Here is a 20,421-nt window from a genome sequence, read left to right on the forward strand (position 1 = left end):
TGCCTCAGGGTCGGTGGCAGTGGCATCAGTGCTCTCCAGGTAGTGGGGGCCCTCGCCCTCCCTCTTCTGGTCGCCCTGTGTCGGTGCCCTAGCTGCTGCTATTGGGACAAAAGGCTCCCCCTGATGGCGTTTCCTTACATACCTGACATCTGAGCTCAGCCCAGTGTTTACCTATGTTCTCAAGTGTGTCGTGTGTGCATGTGGGTATGTGTGTGTGCATATGTGTGTGTGTGTGTGTGTCACTTGAGAAAAGCAACGACCCTAAAAACAGATCCCTGAGGGACGTTCCATTTCAAAGGAGCGTTCTTTGATGCATAAGTGCCCACGGAGACACAAAATGACCTGTCTGATAGGATCTAATACACTGCAGGGTATCTCCAGTGAGCCCTACCCATTGTTCTAGGTCAGGGGTCGGCAACCTGTTCCCATCAAAGAGCCATTATTACCCGTTTCCTACAGTAAAGAAAACACTGGGAGCCACAGCAGCCGCGGCGTTGTGGGCGGGGCCTACTCTCAGACAGCAGAGAGCTGCTTTAACCAATCACAACAGGTGACAGCAGCAGGCACCGGTCGCTCATGTACGTCAAAGTTATCTTTCATAAGACGATAATCAATAAAACGATTTATATAAAGTGGATCCAGAAGTTGTAGCCCGTCTCTGCCTACAATATTTTGGTATTTTTCACCCTGTTGGTGGTTTTACTGAGCAGGTGCCACTTTTGTCATACGTTTCTTTTTAAAACATGTTTAGACTGTTCAGAATAGAAATCCAGGCTCTGTCACGTTTGGTTGTTGTAATTAAACTTTGTAGGTGGGGGAGGTCAGAAAAGGATCCGATCATTTTGTTTTCCCCTCGTTTACAGTGACGGAGATACCGGCGCAGTGCTCCTGACTCTGGTGGTAATCAAGTTAAATTATATCTCTTTGCAACAATTTTCACAAGAAAACAGAACAGTTAAAAGCAGGGCTTGTGTTGACCGGATAGTTCCCGTGTTTGACCGTTTATTTTGACGGAGAAAGAATAGAAAGAATTACCGACGCATGTAGACGAACTGACACTTTATCCGTTATGCACATCGCAGATGTAGCTAAATCACTCAAGAAATGATTCCCATCTGAACATCTGAGCTGGACACTGCTCAGTGCAGTTCACTATCAGCGTGTACTACATAAGGTGCACAGCGAGCTGAAGATGTGGAGAGGGGCTTGGAGCGCGTCGCAGAACCAGAGCGCATGCGGGAAGATTCCTCCGACTGAAGCGAGTCTTGTCACTTAGAAAATGTTCCTGATGATGAAACTTTGGCTGAATAGCGCTTGTTCCTGTCTCCAATGTGGCGACACATCCAGGAGCCGTCTGAGGAGAATCCCAGAATCTCACATCCTCGTCAGCTCAGGAAGCGCCTATGATTACGCACAAGCGTGACGCGTCAACCCGGTCTCACAGTAAGACCGGGTTGGACCTGTTCAGGTTTACGCAGACAATCTTTACATTTAGAATTAGCTTACAGATGTAAAATTAATGCAGTAAAATATAAAGCTTTTTATTTAAATATCCATTCATTATTTTACAAGCACAGAGAGCCGCATCAGATGGATGGAAGAGCCGCGGGTTGCCGACCCCTGAGCTAGGATATTACGGTCGCTCAAGAATGACAACAGTTGTTTGTAAACTACACTTTCAATCATCTTAGCACAAAAGGGAAGATTAGAGATCGACCTATAATTAGCTAAAATGCCTGATTCTAGCCCCTCCTTCTTCAGTAATGGCCTTTGAACTGCGTGTTTCAGCTCTCGAGGAACCATGCAAGTGGAAAAGCTGTTTTTCACAAGATTTAAAATCACTGGGGCTTAAACATTAAAAACATCCTTAAAAAACCAAGCTGGCATAGGATCACACTGAGAGCCTGATGGTTTCAACTTAGAAACCAAGTCTATCAAATCTGAGGTAGATCTGCATTTTTATGGAAACTTGAAACTGAAATTCACTTAAATGGATCTTGTCAGTTGGTCTCTCAAGGCGATTGATAAAATCTTTTCAACAATGAGAACGGGAGAAGGGGCTCCCGGATGCCCCGCCGGGACAGACCCAGTTGGACACATCATGGACTCCTGGAAACAGTCTAACTTGATCTGTCTTTCTCAGCTGTCTGTGGAGGACTCTGAAGACGTGTGGATATTCGTGGTGTTGGTGTCGGGGTTCCTATTCATTGGCCTTGGAGGCTACCTGGCTTACCGGAAAATTAACGAGCTGTCGAAGAATATTGGCCTGATCCCGGAGCTCAGAGATGATTTGCACCGCGCTGTGAATTCACACTCACATAATTATCGAGATGAATCGTAAGCTTGGAACTTTGGCCGAGATTCATTCTTTGGCACAAAAGATGGATGCCATCAAGGAGAGAGTGGACGAATCAGCACGGATTTGGATAGTTTAATGTCCATTATTGGGATTTTGAGAGGTTGAGGACAAACAAACTGTAAGACAGAGAGGAAATGATCTCTGTCTGGCCCCAAAACAATTTCTAATCGGAATCTGGCGTCCTTGAGCCTGCAGGGCTCCAACGAAAACTCCCCCCTCAGAAGATATGTGGAATGTGCCGTCGCTATGGCAACTCAACTCTGTCTCCTTTCCCAGCCTGGGTGGGACTGCGGGAAGGCCGCTGAAACGTTCCAGGGTCACTGCAACCCTCCAACCCTCAATGCTCCTCCCCCTATCCACACTGAGGTGACATGTGCTGCTTATCGTGGCTGCAGGAACTGAAGTGTTGATAGTCCCAACCCACCACCCCACCTAGTGGACACTTATGTTGTGTTGTCTGAAGTCTGTTGCATTTCTGTCTGAGGTGTTTTATTTGCAGAGCAAAGCTGCCCTCCTGGTGGAGGGTAACTCTGAAGTGCCTTTTTTTCCCTCCACCTGAACCAATCCTCATGTAACCCTTTTATCTCTATTAAGGTAGCGCGACTCGGGTTGCGAATGACCACTGTCACCAATTCTTGTCATGTGTCTTGCCCATGTATGTCTGATCTCTGAATTGTGTGTACTGAAACTCTAATTTCCCTCTGGGATTAATAAAGTATCTTTGATTGATGGATTGAAGAACTAAATCAAGAGTATGCCCATGGTTATCAGTTGGAGATGTATTCCATAAAACAACAATAAATTCCCTAACAAGTGGTTGGTCTGGACAGCACACGTGAATGTTGAAGTCACCTATGATTACTGCATGATCATAATTAGGAAGTACAGCTGCTAACATATGTGCAAAACCAGCTAAGAACTTATTATATTTTGGAGGATGAAAAATAAGAATTCCTAGAAGTTTAGAGACAGTTCCAAACTCAAATAAATAACATTCAAAACTATCAGTAGCTTCTGGGGGAACTCTGTGGTTTACAATGAAGGCAGCTCCTGACAACGCAGAGCAGCCCACCACCCTTTCCACAACTTCTTGGAACATTTAAACAGATACAGTCCTCCGGTACTAATCCTGCAAACACTGCCATTTGCTCAAGGGAGACCCAACTTTCAACTATTCCAAAAAAAATCAAGTATCTGTGTTTTAAATCAATCATGTAAAATGAATGATTTGTTCATCACAGACCTTGCATTGAGAAGCCCACATTTTACAGTGGATATGGGCAAAGTAGCACCCTGTAAAGGTAAATTGCTCATTTTAATAAGGGCACTCTCATTTCTTTTGTTTAAGTTGCAGACGTAGGGCCTATGTCCATAAATTAGCTCAATCGGTATTAAGGAGCGAGTAGAGGAACATACAGGGTGCGCTTCAAAGGGAGAATTAGTTGCTCCTAGTCATTCTTGTGGATAGGATTGTAGGTTTGCGACTAGCGATACAACACCACCTTTATTCAAGTGAATACCATCTTTCATAAATTAGACTCTCTTCCTGAACAGCTTAACTGTATCAATAAAAACAAAGTTTTGCACCTTGCAGGCAGACTGAAGTTATGAATAAAGTCCAAGAATTCTGCTAAAATGCTCTATACCACAGCCACCTGGGGGATGGGGCCTGAAATAAACAAAGCCTTTCCTCCCTGTTTTGGAAAGTGAACCAAAATCCCGTTTTGTCAGTTCAGATTGTTTTCTGCTGATGTCATTCAAACCCACATGAATGATTATCCCTTTAATGGATTCTGGAAGGGATTGAAGTAAATTCAGAGTTCATCTAACTGGGACTGTTGCTCCTGGAAGGCGTAAAGTAGTGGCATTTAAAAAAATGCACATTTTTAACGATTGAGTCACCAATAATGATAGTAGTAGGGCCAAGAGTGGCCGAGTGGAATCGGTTAGATGCTGTGGAATATCAGTTATGGAATCGACTGGAGCAGGAACCCCATCCGAATACTCAAGATTGGAATCAACAGACCTGACACAGGGTTTCTCTTCTTTGGCGCAGGATGTAGGACGTTGATCCACGGAAATTCACATCCAGTGATCTCAGACGAGAGGAATCTCCTCCATAATTCCGTAAGGCCGCCGGTCGGTCACAGCGATGGTCTAGGCTGGGATGGATTGAGGCTCCAGGCATCAGTGCATCAAGTGAGAAACCACCTGTCTGGTTCAGCCATCTCTGATAACACGGTAAAATGGTTGGAAAGATCAAGAGGCTACGATTCGATCCTATCGGAGCTCTTTTTTGTGCCTCGAACCACTTCAGACCAGAGTGGAGAAAACCCTGAAATGGGATGAATTGGAATGGAGCTTTTAATGGGGACCTTCAGCCTGGCCCCAATATATTTCCATTCATCAGCACCAGCAGGTGCTTTCATCCTGGACAAGGATCCACCCACACAACATGCTCCCGTGCTACCTGCTAGCATCCCTGGGACATCTGGATTAGCTCTTCTATGATCCATATTTACCTTAACATCAGACCCACCACCATTTCCAAGCCATAGTAGCGTGGCGCCAAGATCCTCCAAGTCTGGACCGGATCACATTTGTCCAGGAGAGGCAGCCAACACACACAGCTGTGCCTGTGAGAAATGCTTGGCTTGACTCATCAATTAGCCTATTTTTCTCCTGGATTTCATTTCTTAGTCGCTCAACCGTCTACATTAAATGTAAGTAGCCTGGTTTACACTCTTGGCAACAGGCTTGTGAGCATTCTTTGTCAAACTTTGACAAAGATAGTCGACTGCTGTGACTGCTGTCCGAACATCGTGTGTGGCAGAAAAAAGTCCAGTGTCTTAGTGGATATCACCTTAACCCAGCATGCATAATCATTTGTTCTGCATCATCCTAGTACTAGAAATATAGTATTAAATAGATTTTTATAAAGTATATCTTTTTTCTCCGTCAAATGATTATAAAGTGTTGTTCCTGTGGAATACCCAAAATACCTAGTTTAATCTTAAATCGAATATCAAAAGATTAATTATGATGTTGACAATTCATATTTATCTGGAAATCACATCTTATTGGTCATTTATTAAAACTAACCACTTACATCACATTACAGTAGGAAAGCAGCAGTAATGTCTTCTAGATCACCGGCCACTCGTGCTCTCTGCAGCGTTATCACCGAGCCCTTTTCCACAGCCCTCTATACCCTTAGCGGTTTCAGCCATGGTGGTTTTGTTCACTTGCCTGCCTTAACTTGCACTTATGGAATAAAGCTTTGACTTTCTACACCTGTCATTTACACCACATCATATTGTAATGATGCATCAAACACACAACATCTAATTTATAAATCATTAATAATAATTGTCCCGAGCTGTCCGAGAGCCACACTCAGGTTTATAGTTATTGACCCCACTAGTATTAAAAACAAACTGACGCCTTGATGCCCATATTCCTGGTTCGGTTTCAATCACGGTTTGGTTCATTTTCGGTACATTACAATAGGGCTGCTCGATTATGGCAAAAATAATAATCACGATTATTGTGACTACAATTGAGATCTCGATTATTTAAGATGATTTTTCAATTTGTGTTGATTTTATTTGTTTTTATTCTGTCATAAAATTGCTCAGGGCACAATCAGAACATGAATAAATAAGAAACAAGATGATCACTAAAATAACTCCTGATTCCGAGTATAAAAAGACCAATATGGACTTCCGGTCGGAACATCATCAAGATGGCCGCATAGCGACAACGCTCCTGACCAAACCAAGAAAATTAAAGAAATCCCCCTATAAAACTATCTGAATCTTACCACGAAAAGGTCAAGAAGGAGGGGAAAGAGCCTTAGTACCATTTTTGAGAGTGAAACGTCACCTCCGTCGTCATACGTGAGAAGAACTCAGGCCGGCTACAACTAGCGGCTACCAGGCTAAGTGCTAGCTAACACCAGAGCACGGAGAAACGGAAGAAATGGGGCAGATTCTGCAGGAGTTGAGGATTCCGCCAAGAAAATAAAGAACAATTAGAGAAAATAAGAGAGGAGATTACGCATTTAAATGCCAGAATGAGCGAAATGGAAGGGTGAATTGAGAAAACAGAAGAGAGGGTCCAGAACACGGAGGAAGTCATCACGGATTTGCTAAAACTGCATGAGAAGTTTGTGGATCTGGAAAGCCGCTCCAGACGCAACAATATAAGAATGTGTGGGGTGCCAGAAGGAAGTGAGAAAGCCTCGACATCGATGGCTTCATTTGTGGAAATTTTACTCCGCGAGGGCCTTGAGTTAACTGACGAACTGGGCGACCTGAGGATTGAACGAGCTCATCGATCGGGGGCCCACAACCACAGAGAGACGCACCGCCACACTCCACCATAATCAAGTTTCTAAGCTTTAAAACAAAGGACATAATGCTACCACTGAAGCTGCATGCTTGCTTAGTATGAGGATTGCTGTATAGTCACTGACACTAGTCAGTGACTTGATGCCACCTGCTGGGTTCCTTATATAGGAAACATTATTTCTGATTGGCTTAATGAACTGACCTGAATTGGAATGTTTATTATGTGAAGTGCCTTGAGACAACACTTGTCGTGATTTGGCGCTTTAAAAATAAACTTGAATTGAATTGAACTGAATTTAGAAAGCAGGAGCCAGGTGGTGTGGAGCCACAGTTAGTAAAACTAACTATTGTCGGACACAATAAAAAAAGAGTTTCCTGTCTTAAAGCCTCTTTCCGGAGTATTTCTCTTATTCGGTGGCACCATCTAGTGGCTGACAAGCATATCAGCACGTCACACAATAATTCTCTAGAATAATTTCTTTAAGATGGAGACTTCTCGTTTGTGTTTATAAATGTGCTTCTGTAGCGACAAACAGCTAAAGCACTTTGTTTTACGAGTATCATTCTCATGTCATGTTGTGTTCTCATATATTTATATTTTAAAGACTTTCTTGTCCGTGAAAAGTTCATCAACTCTGCATCAGCCGAGGTATTCCTTAAATTTGACGCATCTAAGCGGTAGCCTAATGCTATTGGTTAGTTCTGGTCGGCCCTCAGTTTCCTATTGCACGGAGCTCTGCGGGGCGGGGGGCGTGCTCAGCAAAAAAAAATTAAAAAAAAATAAAATAAAGTATTGCTTACATTATATCACAGCTGCTTTAACCTGCCAAAAATAAAAACAACTTCCTGAAAAAGACAAACTACAGACTGACAACACATGGAGTCTGTGACGTGGTCTCTTGTTTCTGCAGCAGCGCATTTTTCCCAGCACTTTGATTCAACATGTGCACCGGAAGCTTTGAGCAAAGTAATGTTAAATAATTCCTAAATATTGGAGCATTTTTGCAGAACTAAAGGCCCTAGACAGAAGAACGTTTTATCACAGTAGTCCAACAAGCAGCTGAGATAAACTCACATCACCTTGCATCTCCAGCCTAAAGGAACGGTAACATTCCTCTACAACAGCCCCGTATGGATTTAGAAATATTTTCAGATGTTTACAGTGTTTTAATAATAATTACTTATAATTATTTGATGATCTCTAATGACTTTCAAACTCGGTTGGGTTTTTTCTGACTGTCTAAACCTCATGGTTGAAAATGTTTTGCAAATAGCAGAAAATCACATTGATGTTTATTTTTTTTAATTATTTCAATAGCATTGTAACAATAAAAATATGTACAAAAAGTGTGTTTTCTTTTCATATTGAACTTACTAATTAAACAAAAATGACCAAAATCGTCCTTCACAAAGAAAGAGAGAGGGAAACATAATCTAGTTTGAAAACCAGATGTGGGCTTGTAAGTTGTTAATAATGTGCTGATTTACTGCGTCATGAATGTTATTGAATCGACAATTGTTGTCAAATCGTTAACTAAATATCAGCAGAGATGAATCGTATCAGCAGAGCTTCTCACCGTATTGTTAATGTCTCGCTGGTAGAGTATGGAGATGCAAATCTGATCGGCCTCAGCAGTGGGGATTCACAGGGACAGCAGCAGCTCAGGAGGTAGAGCAGGTTGTTTGTAATCTGGAGGTTGCCGGGTCAAGCCCAGCTCCCATCAGAGAATGCTGCTGTTGTGTCCTTGGGCAAGACACTTAGTCCACCTTGCCTGCTGGTGGTCGGAGGGACCGGTGGTGCCAGTGTTCGGCAGTCTCGCTTTCGTCAGTGCGCCCCAGGGCAGCTGTGGCTACATCGTAGCTCATCATTACCAATGTGTGAATGGGTATGTGAACAGGTAGATGACTGATTGTATTGTAAAGCGCCTTGGTGCTATACAGGCCGTTTACCACATCCATATAGGCTATGACTGGCTAGGCCGGGTGCTGGCTAGGTGCTGGCTAGGTGCTGGCTAGCTAATGGCTAATCTACATTGAAGAATCTACCACCCTTCTACCCTACTGACAGCCCATTATTTATGCACACGGACTTTGATGGTAGTGGTAAGCTACTTTTAACATAAGCTGCCCTGACGCAGTCTAGTGGTGGTAAGGCTGCCGTTTTGCACCATCACCCCTTCTCCCCCCAACTAATATTCTCCCACGGGCAGGACACTTTCGTCCAGGGACAAACAACTTTGGTGTTCTAATCAAACCACCTACCCTCCAGGTATTAGACGAGCGTTCTGAACCTCCTGGGCCACTGACGTCCCAGTCCAGTAATTGTTGATCAGTAGGGTTAGCATGGTCAGGACACTAAACAGTATCTTGAATCCACAAAGGTTTCACTAGTTAGGAACATCAGTATTCCCGTTCTATGGTTAACTTTAACAGTTTAGAAGGAGGGTTAAGGACCTGTTTTTCTGCTGGAGCAGACATTCTTGGTTTGTAAGAAACAATAGACAGACCTCAAATGGTAAAGGTTCACCATGACCCTGTGGAATTGATGTTACACATGTCCTATATGGTGCACATCCATCATAAGTTATTGTTACAACTTTTCGTCATGAGCTAAAGGTCTCTTTTGTGTCTCTTCGTAGGTCCCTTGGAGTCATGTATTTTACCTATGGGATAGTGTTTTCCTGTGGATGCTCCTTTGCATACCAGCCCAGCCTGGTTATCTTGGGTCACTATTTTAAGAAGCGCCTGGGTCTGGTGAATGGCATAGTGACGGCTGGCAGCAGCATCTTCACCATCACCCTGCCTTACATCCTCTCAGGTCTGCTCAAGAAAATTGGCTTGCAGCACACCCTGCGTGTCCTCTGCATCCTCATGTTCATTCTAGTTCTGGCTGGCTTCACCTACAAGCCCCTGCTGCCCATCAAACCCACCAGTTCCCGAGATGGAAAGTTACGCATGAGTCGGATCTTCAACAGGAACATCTGGAAGTCAGTGGGATATCGGATCTGGGCTTTTGGTATTCCTGCTGCACTTTATGGATACTTTGTGCCATACGTTCATCTGGTAAGTTAGTGTTTAACGCATCAAATTCAGTGAGCAGTGTGAAACTGAAGTGATGGCTGGTTGGTTTAAACCAGTCATTCCCAACTCCCTTACCCGAGGGCCAGTATCCAGCATGTTTTACTGGTTTTCCAGCTTCAACGCACCTCACTAGAGGCCATGACTGTCTTGTTAAATAACCATTTTAACGCCAATAAGAGCTAAATGAGGACTACTGAGCATTAACATGTGTTCCAGGCAGTGGAAGACATGATGACTAGTTGACTAAAAGTGTAGAAATGACAAGTTATTAATGATCTTTATTGGACTGTAAAAATGTTAAAGAGCTGATGAAGTCCAAGGGGATTAAACTGAAGGAGAAACATGAGATCTTAGTAACGATGACCTATCATCAGTATGCATTAGGAATGAATGAATGAATGCATGAATGAATGAATGAATGCAACCCTAGCCGGACTATGATGTCATTTGTGTCATGCACAGTGTGTGATGGATCATGGATAAACCAAAAGAGTCAGAATAATAGATGTTTATCATCCAAACACAATCAAACCCACCTTCTCGGATGGTGCCGCTCATCTAGATGCATTTTTGGCAAGAAGTTAAATACCGGTTATGAGGCTTTTTTATAGAATGTGAGAAGTAAAAGTAAAAAGTAGGCTAAAAGAAAAGCGCCATCCATGCTTCTACGTAAGTAAGGTAACAAAGTACTAGTGCTTTGCGGCCCTGACTGGAACCAGCAAGCGGATCACATAACCCCGGTTCTGGCCTCTCTCCATTGGCTTCCTGTCTCTTACAGGATCCATTTCAAAATGTGACTTTTTGTTTTTAAATCCCTTCATGGCCTGGCCCCAGTTTACATCTCTGAGCTGCTGTCCGCTTACGTCCCTGCCAGAACCATGAGGTCCAGCTCTCAAGCTCTTTTTGCAGTTCCAAAAACCCGCCACAAGACTCGCGGCGACAGAGCGTTCTCTGTGGTTGGGCCCAAACTGTGGAACAAGCTACCTCTCAACATCAGGACCACACAGAATCCAGAGCATTTTAAATCCCTTCTTAAGACACATTTTTTTGATTTGGATTTTAATGCAGGCTGACTTGAGCATCTTAATAGTTTTTAACAGTTTTTATTATAGATTGTGACTGTTGTGTGCTCATCTTATTTTAGGTTCTTATTGTTGTTTTGTTGTACCTTGTACAGCTCTTTGGGTGTAGCTTTGCTGCTGTAAACGTGCCCCATAAATAAAATTGACCTTGACCTTGACTGTCACTGGGCACCTTTGGAAGTCGGAAACGTGGCTACGTACTGCTTCTGCAGAACCATTCCTGCCTTTTGGGAACCTCTCATCGCTGCTCCTGTACTTCCTGTTTATGCTGCTTCAGTCATCGTGGGCATGGTTCATCAACTAATGTCAGTCTTATTGTTGGCCTCTGGCAGAATGGGGAGGCAGGTTGTGGTGCAGTTTGGGCTCAGTTTAGTCAATCTGCAGGTAAGTGTTTCAAAAACAAAAGAGGAGGAGCCAGCCGTCAGCTGTACCAACACACATCAGTGTAGTCTGCCATAAAGACAGGAAATATAACACGAACCTGCACTATTCAGAATAAGACAGGGAGAAGGAGGACCAATGTCGGCTGAGACAATAGACCTTTCCAAACCGCTGGAGCAGGGGGTCTTGAATGGCATGTGAGTGGTGTATGTGTGTCATGAGTTACTACCGTGATCATCTTCATCCCTCCAGCCCTCCGCCTTCTGACAGGAAGCAGCTTCTGAATCCTGGTCATGTGCTCGTAATATAGAACAGATAATAAGTCATCCAGAGGTTAATGCAGATAGATGTGAGAGTTGTAGAGGGCTGGGGGAGGTCACGGGAGGGCTTGTGAAGACAGCAGACAGCCCTGGCCTTTGAGCAACATGGCTGCAACCCGCCTGGAGGTGGAAGTTGCAGGAATGAAACTGAACAGCAGAGCTCCTTCTGAAAATCCTCAGACCAGAGGGATTGTAACGTCTAACATCTGGCTGCTTTTCCTCCCTCCCCCATGTCCACTCGTGGTTTTAGTGCGTGACAGATCCCAGGTCTGACTCCATGGTAAGAAGCCTTGTAGCTCTAGCTAGCGTTTAGCTTTCCATGGTTTCATGGATGAGAGACTCAAAAACAGGTTCGAATCACAGGGGAGCTAGGGGGAGCCCAGCTGCCCTGAAAGGGTGACAGGCTCCCCTGGAAGCCCTCAGCCTATACACCCAGGGGGAACCAGAATAAATATGTTATCCAGTTTCTACCTATATTGCATTAATTCAACTCTTTTCACACTCTTGCCTACCAGGACTGGATTGTTCATGTGCTCCAGGCAGTGGCGTCCTGCGCACGTCCACAGATACATTCTCAAAGTCTCGCCACCAAAAGGACATCATTAATCTGCAAGACACTAATTATTCTGTAACTGACTCAGCTACCGGGCACAACACACACACACACACACACACACACACACACACACACACACACACACACACACACACACACACACAAACACACGTTGGTATATACTTTTGAGGACATGTCAATTCAATTCAGTTCAAGTTTATTTATAAAGCGCCAAATCATGATCAGAGTTGTCTCACGGACCTCCACACCGTAAACATTCCAGTACATGTGAATTCATTAAGCTAATCAGACGACAGGTTCGTAACATCTGTGCTCACACAATAACAAGTACGGTTAAGTTAAACTCCAACACATAGCTTGCCCTTTTAACCAGTCAGAACATCCGGTATCAAAGAAGGTGTGTTTCTGAGTTGTCTTGGTAACATCTCCCAAGCTGTCAGCCTTTGATTGGCTGTGCAAATCATAACATCAAAACCTTAAAACTGGATCATGCGGAGTGATTCGTTAGTTCTGGAGAAAGCTTCAGACCGGCCATCTGTCGCAACCTCTTTAACCATCAAAGATTTTGACACGTCGTGAAAGCCTTTTTGCACCTGCAAAGCTGAGACAGCTAAACAGTTCCTGCAGAACAAAGCTGATATTCTCTTTGAACATCTTAGGTGTGTTCTTGCTGTGTCTTTCTAAATCCATGCTTTCGTTCTTTTTTAAACACAGAAACAGTTTTGTTTACCTGTTTGTAGCTACAGTTTCGCCGACGGCTGCCGGCTTCTTCAGGCTGACGCTGATGGTGGCGCGTCACTTCCTTCTCCGTTTATCTGCGGGCAGCAGAGGACGTTGTCGCCCTCTACTGCCCGCTCTCCCCTCTCCGACGATGCAGTCCCATGCGTGGTCCAGCGTGTAAACTCCGTCGTCCCTGTTCATGGTCCCACATCCACGTCTCCTTATCTCTATAGCTTCTTTTATCCATCTTTTGTAGCTACAAACAGGTAAACAAAACTGTTTCTGTGTTTAAAAAACAACGAAAGCATGGATAAAGCTGATATTATTATTAGAGTCGTCCAGACGCACGGTTCCATCCAGCTGTCGTGACCCGAGACGTGTCTGGACTGAAGAGCCGGTACACTGGTGTTCTACAGCCCTCCGGTGCCAGCGGCCAGCCGACCCGTGTGACTTTCAGATCCACCAAGAGGGTCCCTCTGAAACGGGTGAAGTAGACATGGCAGATTGTGTCTGATGTGTTTATGAAAGATAACAACTTCATAGTTTAGAGCAAACCAAATTCCTTTTCATCCGGAGACGCCGCTCTCCGAGATTCGGAAGTTCTGACCTACATCACATTGACCATAGCCTTCATCACACTTAGCGCCATCCAATCACAGAAAATGCTTAGTTCACTTATCATGTTGTAACTGTAATAAAATAACTTCTTACTTTTATAAACCCGACTCTTTTCTGAATCAAGACGAAGTGTGTATAATCACTTAATAAAGCAAAAATCCTAGAATCTTCTGATACACGTGCGTCTGGAGGACTCTTGAGTCTAATAATAATATCAGCTTTGTTCTGCAGGAACTGTTTTGTTGTCACAAGTGTTGCACATTAGCACGTGTGCTAACACACTAAACAATGCAACTGGCTCGTCCAATGTTGTGTCCGTGTCAAATAAACATCACATCATCAATTTACAATAAAGATCAAGCAAGGCAAGGAAAAGGGTGGCTTGCCCACTCCGGGTCGGGGGAGAGGTCCTACCTCAAGTGGAGGAGTTTAAGTATCTCGGGGTCTTGTTCACGAGTGAGGGTAGGAGGGATCGGGAGATCGACAGGCGGATTGGTTCGGCGTCTGCAGTGATGCGGACGCTGAGCCGATCTGTCGTGGTGAAGAGGGAGCTGAGCCAGAAAGCCAGGCTCTCGATTTACCGGTCGATCTACGTCCCAATCCTCACCTATGGTCATGAGCTTTGGGTAATGACCGAAAGAACGAGATCGCGGATACAAGCGGCCGAAATGAGTTTCCTCCGTAGGGCGGCCGGGCTCAGCCTTAGAGATAGGGTGAGGAGCTCGGACATTCGGGAGGGACTCGGAGTAGAACCGCTGCTCCTCCGGATCGAAAGGAGCCAGTTGAGGTGGTTTGGGCATCTGGTCAGGATGCCTCCTGGACGCCTCCCTGGGGAGGTGTTTCGGGCATGTCCTGCCGGCAGGAGGCCCCCGGGTCGACCCAGGACACGTTGGAGAGGTTACATCTCCAATCTGGTATACACATACACATGTTCAGTATGGACCACCAGAGGCAGACCCGATCCCACACACACCTTGAAATGCTTAAGATCCAAAACAAGAGCCAAGGTTTCCTTTTCAATCACAGAATAGTTTAACTGATAAGAGTTGAACTTCCTAGAACATAATTCACTGGATGCATATTAACATCACATTGCACCTCAGAATTGCTTAACCCCTTAAATTAGAGTGCAATGGGGTTTTGTCCCATGGGCGGGACTCAGGAATGCTAGGCAAGCAGTCATCTGGGGGGCCCATGCCTACATCTTCCTGGAAAGCAGAATTTCCCCCATTCCCTCTGAGACTGGACTTTGCTCTGGGACACTTCCAGACCCTGTAGTAGGGCTTGAGCAGGTTTACATGACAAAGCTGGGTCTTCTTCCTGCAATCAGGTGTGTCCAAGTCATAACTGAAGTTAAAGAGCCAGGTGAATCTGGTATATATCAAAATAAATCCATCGTTTTACAACCTGATTCAATTTTTGGTTCTTTTTTAAATCACAGAAAAGGTTTCTTTTCACCTTGCTTGCTGACGGTTTCGTTTGCGGCTGCGTCAGCTCTGAGGAAGTTTGCAGCCGCAAACGAAACTGTTAGCAAGCAAGGTGAAAAGAAACCTTTTCTGTGTTTTAGAAAAGAACCAAAAATTAAATTAGAAGTCAAACACAGCAAGAACGTATCAAAGATGTATTACAACCTATTATTTATTTCTGCTTTTGTTTTATTAATGAAGGCTTCAAAGGGAATCAGTTCACAGTGTCGGTTGGTGTTATTTTTACTGGTTTCTTTTTTATGTTGCTCTGGTGGGAGCAGACTTCTGGAGGTGTCAGGCTGCCTCCACACCACGTTCAGCATAAACGAGACTTTAGGCTTCGGAACAAAACCTTGATATCAGTTTCTTCTCTTTCATTCATTTGTGATTTGTAGAGAATGCAGTATAATCGAACTTTATGTTATTTATCACTTTCACCGGCATGCCTGAGTCCTACGTCCCAAAGCTGTTCCTCTGACTGGTTCAGGTTCGGCGTTTGTGGACCTTCAGCGGTGACGTGTAGATGAAACGCACCTATGAAGACACTCAGAAATAAATACTGGATCCCCCAAAGAATCTATTTAGGTTTATTTTACTTTATTTCGCCATAAAAAGTAAAATAATTCTTCTCTGGTTGACTGTTGTTACTTCCAGATGCAACACGTGGAAGAACGTTTTGGAAAAGACAGCAATAAGGAGGTTCTGCTCACGTGCATTGGCATCACTTCCTGTTTGGGCCGATTCATATTTGGCAGTGTGGCGGATTTTGTGAAAGGAGTCAACAAAGTGTTCCTACAGGTGAGTGAGAGGTCTGGAAGAGATTCCATCAACATGCAAAAGCACCAGAGGATCTGAAGAGGGGCTGAGAGGTATTCCTCTGAATACCACGATGGAGGTCAAACACCGAACGGGTCATCTCTACGTGCATATGTGATGGAGGAGCACAAAGCCTAAACTTCTCTGTTGTCTGGTTCCAGGTGGCTTCCTTTTTTGTTATCGGCTTCATGTCCACCATGATCCCCGTGTGCCAGATGTTTGGAGGGCTGATCGCTGTGTGCCTGCTGATGGGACTCTTCGACGGCTGCTTCATCTGCATTATGGCCCCCATCGCCTTTGAGCTGGTTGGGGCCAACGACGTGTCCCAGGCCATCGGCTTTCTGCTTGGCCTGATGTCTGTGCCGATGGTGGTCGGCCCCCCGATAGCAGGTAGACAGGCCAGAAGCCTTCCCTCACAGAGGTCTGGCAGGTCCGTTCCTGCTGCGGGTCAGACAGGAGCCCCGACCTGAGCAGGTCTTCAGCTCCCTCTAGTGTCTGTGTTTGACTAGGCCTGTGTGGTAAACTAGCTGGGGATGAGTTTCTGTCCCAGTCCATCCCCGACTAGACTGTTAGAACCGTTCTGCTAGTGGCTAGTGGTTCAACTCACTGCTCTGGCCTATCCATCAGGTGGTTTCAACGCTGGAACGGCACTGATTTGAAGAAGTTATCTGTTGGAAACTCACTCTGGTGCAGCTGCCAGTGTCTGTGAAACCACTCTGGCTGAGCTTGTGAGCTCCTGAAGATAAAACTCATCTATTTCTGCTGATTAGACTTTTGTTCAGGAAGACTGCAGGAATCCTACTCTCTGGCAGGCAAAAATCTAGTTTTGGTTTCTAAGCATTGTTTAAAGTGCAGCCTAGATAACAGTGGAGATTAAACAGCACATACCGTTGTATGAGCAACTGTGATGAAGATGAACAGAAGAACACAGCTCCCTCCTCAGCTCAGAGTCCAAGCCCACAGGCGCAGGTGTCTGGCAGGAGCAGGTGAGCATCACAGCGAATCAGAGCGGAGCAAACTCAGCTGGATTATTGTGGTTTTTATGCACTTTTTCTGCTCCAAAGCATGAAAGTTATTAGGTGAGGTATTTTAATTTAAGAGAATTACTATTTCTGGGCATGGACGTAATTTTCACTTTAGAAGTGGGGGTGGGGGGGCGGAGACACGGAGGGGGGGGGATCTTTACAGCATGTTCTAATGGGAAACAGGCTTCAACACAAACGGTTGTTTTCTGCCTGGTCCTAGAGCTCAACCAGTGTCAGTTTAATATAGCGTAATATTGTTTTTGGATGGTAAAAAGTGCAGGGGTCAAACCTTGACTTTGGAAAAAGTGGGGGGGGACATGTCCCCCCTGCCCCCCCCCAAATTACGTCCATGTTTCTGGGGTTTTGTTGTTGGCCCGTAAAAAAAAGATTTCACCTACTCGAAAACAGGAACTGGAAAGATTACAGATAGAAGAATAGAATAGAAACAGAGTAGAAAATCCCTTTATTGTCCCTCAGTGGGGAAAGCTTGGAGTCACCGCAGCAACAACATTCATTACAGGAGCAGGAATGAGAGTAAAAAATAAGAAAAATGAGTTAACAGCAAGACAACTTCAAATAAAAATAAAAATAAAATATATTATATATTTATATATATATATATATATATATATATATATATATATATAATATTAAAAATAAAATATTCACAACTAAAGAAATGATTTATACACAAAGAATAAAAAGAACTAGAGCATTGAAAAGTAATGAATATTATTGATTCGTGCTTTATTCAAAAAATGCACTTCCTCTTGTGTAATTAGGTTTTTCCACATTCAGTGTTACTACAAAAAAAGTTTGTTTCCAAATGAAAAGGTTCAACCGTTCATATCTGTGGAGTTTTTCATTTCGGCCCCGTGGGAGTTCGAGTTCGGTGCCCCTGAGCAAGGCAGGACAGTCCTGCATTTGAGACTGTGTCCTGAATTATTGCCGGTCTCCCATTTCATGATTAAATCTCGCATAAGCTGTGTGCAGAAAGCTGCCTGTTGCTGTCAATCAAACTAGGAGGCGGGACCTCAATGCAGGTCTGGAGAGCGTGGCGCGTGCACACAAACCACCAAAACAAAAGAAAATGACAGGGTGAGCGCGAAAGATGGAGAGATGAGTACTGTGGAGAAAACGCTGTTTGACGGAGTCTTTGTTGTTTCGGAGTCATTTTTTGTGTCACGGCGAGAAGTCCCACATGAAACGGCAGAAAATCAGACGTTCATGCAGTCACACATTCAAGGTGCCGGGGTTGAGTTGTTTTAGATACATACAAACTAAACTCTGTAACCCTCTCAGGCTCTAAATAAGTGCTGATAAAAGGACAAACAACTAAGTCCTTCAGGGAAACTCCTGAGTAAGAAAATGCTCATGAAACTCGTATGTGGAGTAACCAGGTAGGAAGGTTTTAACGTTGCAGATCTGCAACGCCCGCCTCCAGAGGGTTAAAGCACATCAAAGACACAATGAAGCCTTCATAGTTTGTTCTCTTAGAGGAAAGCTTTCAGACAAAAACTTGCAAATAACAATGAATATTTCTTCAATGGGATGATGAAGTCAAAATGAAATGGAAAATCTATTAAAAATAAACATAAATAGGTCTAAAATGCTACTGGTAGATTTTACTGTCATTCTGTTGTGGAAGGTTGTTGTAATTATTCTGTGAACAATCTAAAAAGCTGCTTAAACCTGCATTTAATGTGGGCCTACCGAGTTGAGTTCAAACAGAATGTATAGAACATGAAATATATAATAATAAATGTCTTCTTCATACATTCTCCTGCAATGCCCTGGTCCTGTAGAATGAGCCCTGGCATTTTTACTGTGATTGCCTGTTTTTCTGTAAAATCACAGAAAAAGAGAGATGCTCGGGTCGAGCAGGCTGCTTCATGCGCGTTCACGCTCAGGCATCGCCCGTAGCATTTGCTATCCGTAGCTTTAGCAGCAGAGAGAGAGGCAGTGCCACTTTGTCGCTGTTCCTAACGCCTAGTGACAAAGCTAGCTACATTTCTGAGGACCCTTAGCTACTTTCTGTAGAACTTTCTTCTAGATATTTCCTGCTAATTAGCAACAAAACAGCCATTTTCGCTCCGAACCGTTCTTTGAACGTTGTTTCAGCTGTCATCAAGGATATAAATGTTACAGAAACTGTAAATGTTACGAGTGTAGCTCGCCTAGTAAGACGTCGGACTCTCGTGCAGAAGACCTGGGTTTGATTCTGGATGTGAACATAGTTTTTTTAGAGTTTCTTTTTTACATTAATGGTGTATTTTTAGGGAGCTGAGCCAGAAAGCCAGGCTCTCGATTTACCGGTCGATCTACGTCCCAATCCTCACCTATGGTCATGAGCTTTGGGTAATGACCGAAAGAACGAGATCGCGGATACAAGCGGCCGAAATGAGTTTCCTCCGTAGGGTGGCCGGGCTCAGCCTTAGAGATAGGGTGAGGAGCTCGGACATTCGGGAGGGACTCGGAGTAGAACCGCTGCTCCTCCGGATCGAAAGGAGCCAGTTGAGGTGGTTTGGGCATCTGGTCAGGATGCCTCCTTGACGCCTCCCTGGGGAGGTGTTTCGGGCATGTCCTGCCGGCAGAAGGCCCCCGGGTCGACCCAGGACACGTTGGAGAGGTTACATCTCCAATCTGGTCCGGGAACGCCTTGGGGTCCTGCCGGAGGAGCTGGTGGACAAGGCCGGGGAGAGGACGGCCTGGAGCTCCCCAGTTGGGATGCTGCCCCCGCGACCCGGACCCGGATAAGCGGAGGAAGATGAAGATGAAGACGAAGACAAAAGAAACAAACAGTGGCCAAATTTGCAGTCTGAATGCACCAGAAAGCAGAGTTTAACACTTATTTTTCTAATATTTCTAAGGCAGTGTATACAGAATGTAATTTATTCTTAAACCGTACTGCCCAGCCCTACTTGTAATGGGATTACATATATTTAACTGTGTTCACTTATTATTACATTCAAATCTTCCTCTCATCAGCAACCTAAAACCATCTCATTCTTCACTGTAACATCTACCTGCACCTCAGCAGGTCTGGTGCTCCCTGTCTCACCCTCAGCAGGTCTGGTGCTCCCTGTCTCACCCTCAGCAGGTCTGGTGCTCCCTGTCTCACCCTCAGCAGGTCTGGCGCTCCCTGTCTCACCCTCAGCAGGTCTGGCGCTCCCTGTCTCACCCTCAGCAGGTCTGGTGCTCCCTGTCTCACCCTCAGCAGGTCTGGTGCTCCCTGTCTCACCCTCAGCAGGTCTGGCGCTGCCTGTCTCACCTTCTTCATCATTTCCTGCTGAACTTCCTCTGGTCTCTTATATGAAAAAAAAGTGACATGAATAAGGTTTAAAAATGAAATGTGATGAGAATGTCACAAACAAGCAACAATCACACTTACAAACTCCATTTTTATGTGGAGATTCAACTTTTTTATTTATTTCGTGTCAAATGGTTTTTGTCTGTTACTGTAAAATTCGCCATTTTTTGTTGACTAGTAGTGTTTAATGTTTAATGCTAACTAGCAAGATGTTTACGTTAGTCAGCCATTTTAGCGTTTGACCAGGAATACAATTATACTCTTGGACTAAATTATTACCAACTCACAATTCCTTCCTTTCTTTTTTTGCCCAT

General features: G+C 44.5%; 1 protein-coding gene across 2 annotated transcripts in view; it reads left to right on the plus strand.

Annotated features, from left to right (window-relative positions):
- slc16a10 (solute carrier family 16 member 10) overlaps positions 1-20,421 on the plus strand; it is a 69,899-nt gene that overhangs the window by 44,686 nt on the left and 4,792 nt on the right. For both annotated transcript variants that reach the window (XM_015958250.3, XM_070549754.1), the window contains exons 3-5: positions 9,351-9,774; positions 15,611-15,754; positions 15,934-16,162. In XM_015958250.3, coding sequence (XP_015813736.1) covers positions 9,351-9,774; positions 15,611-15,754; positions 15,934-16,162 — 797 coding nt within the window. The remainder of the gene's footprint in view (positions 1-9,350; positions 9,775-15,610; positions 15,755-15,933; positions 16,163-20,421) is intronic.

This window comes from Nothobranchius furzeri, chromosome 3, assembly GCF_043380555.1.
Source record: "Nothobranchius furzeri strain GRZ-AD chromosome 3, NfurGRZ-RIMD1, whole genome shotgun sequence".
NCBI lineage: Eukaryota > Metazoa > Chordata > Actinopteri > Cyprinodontiformes > Nothobranchiidae > Nothobranchius > Nothobranchius furzeri.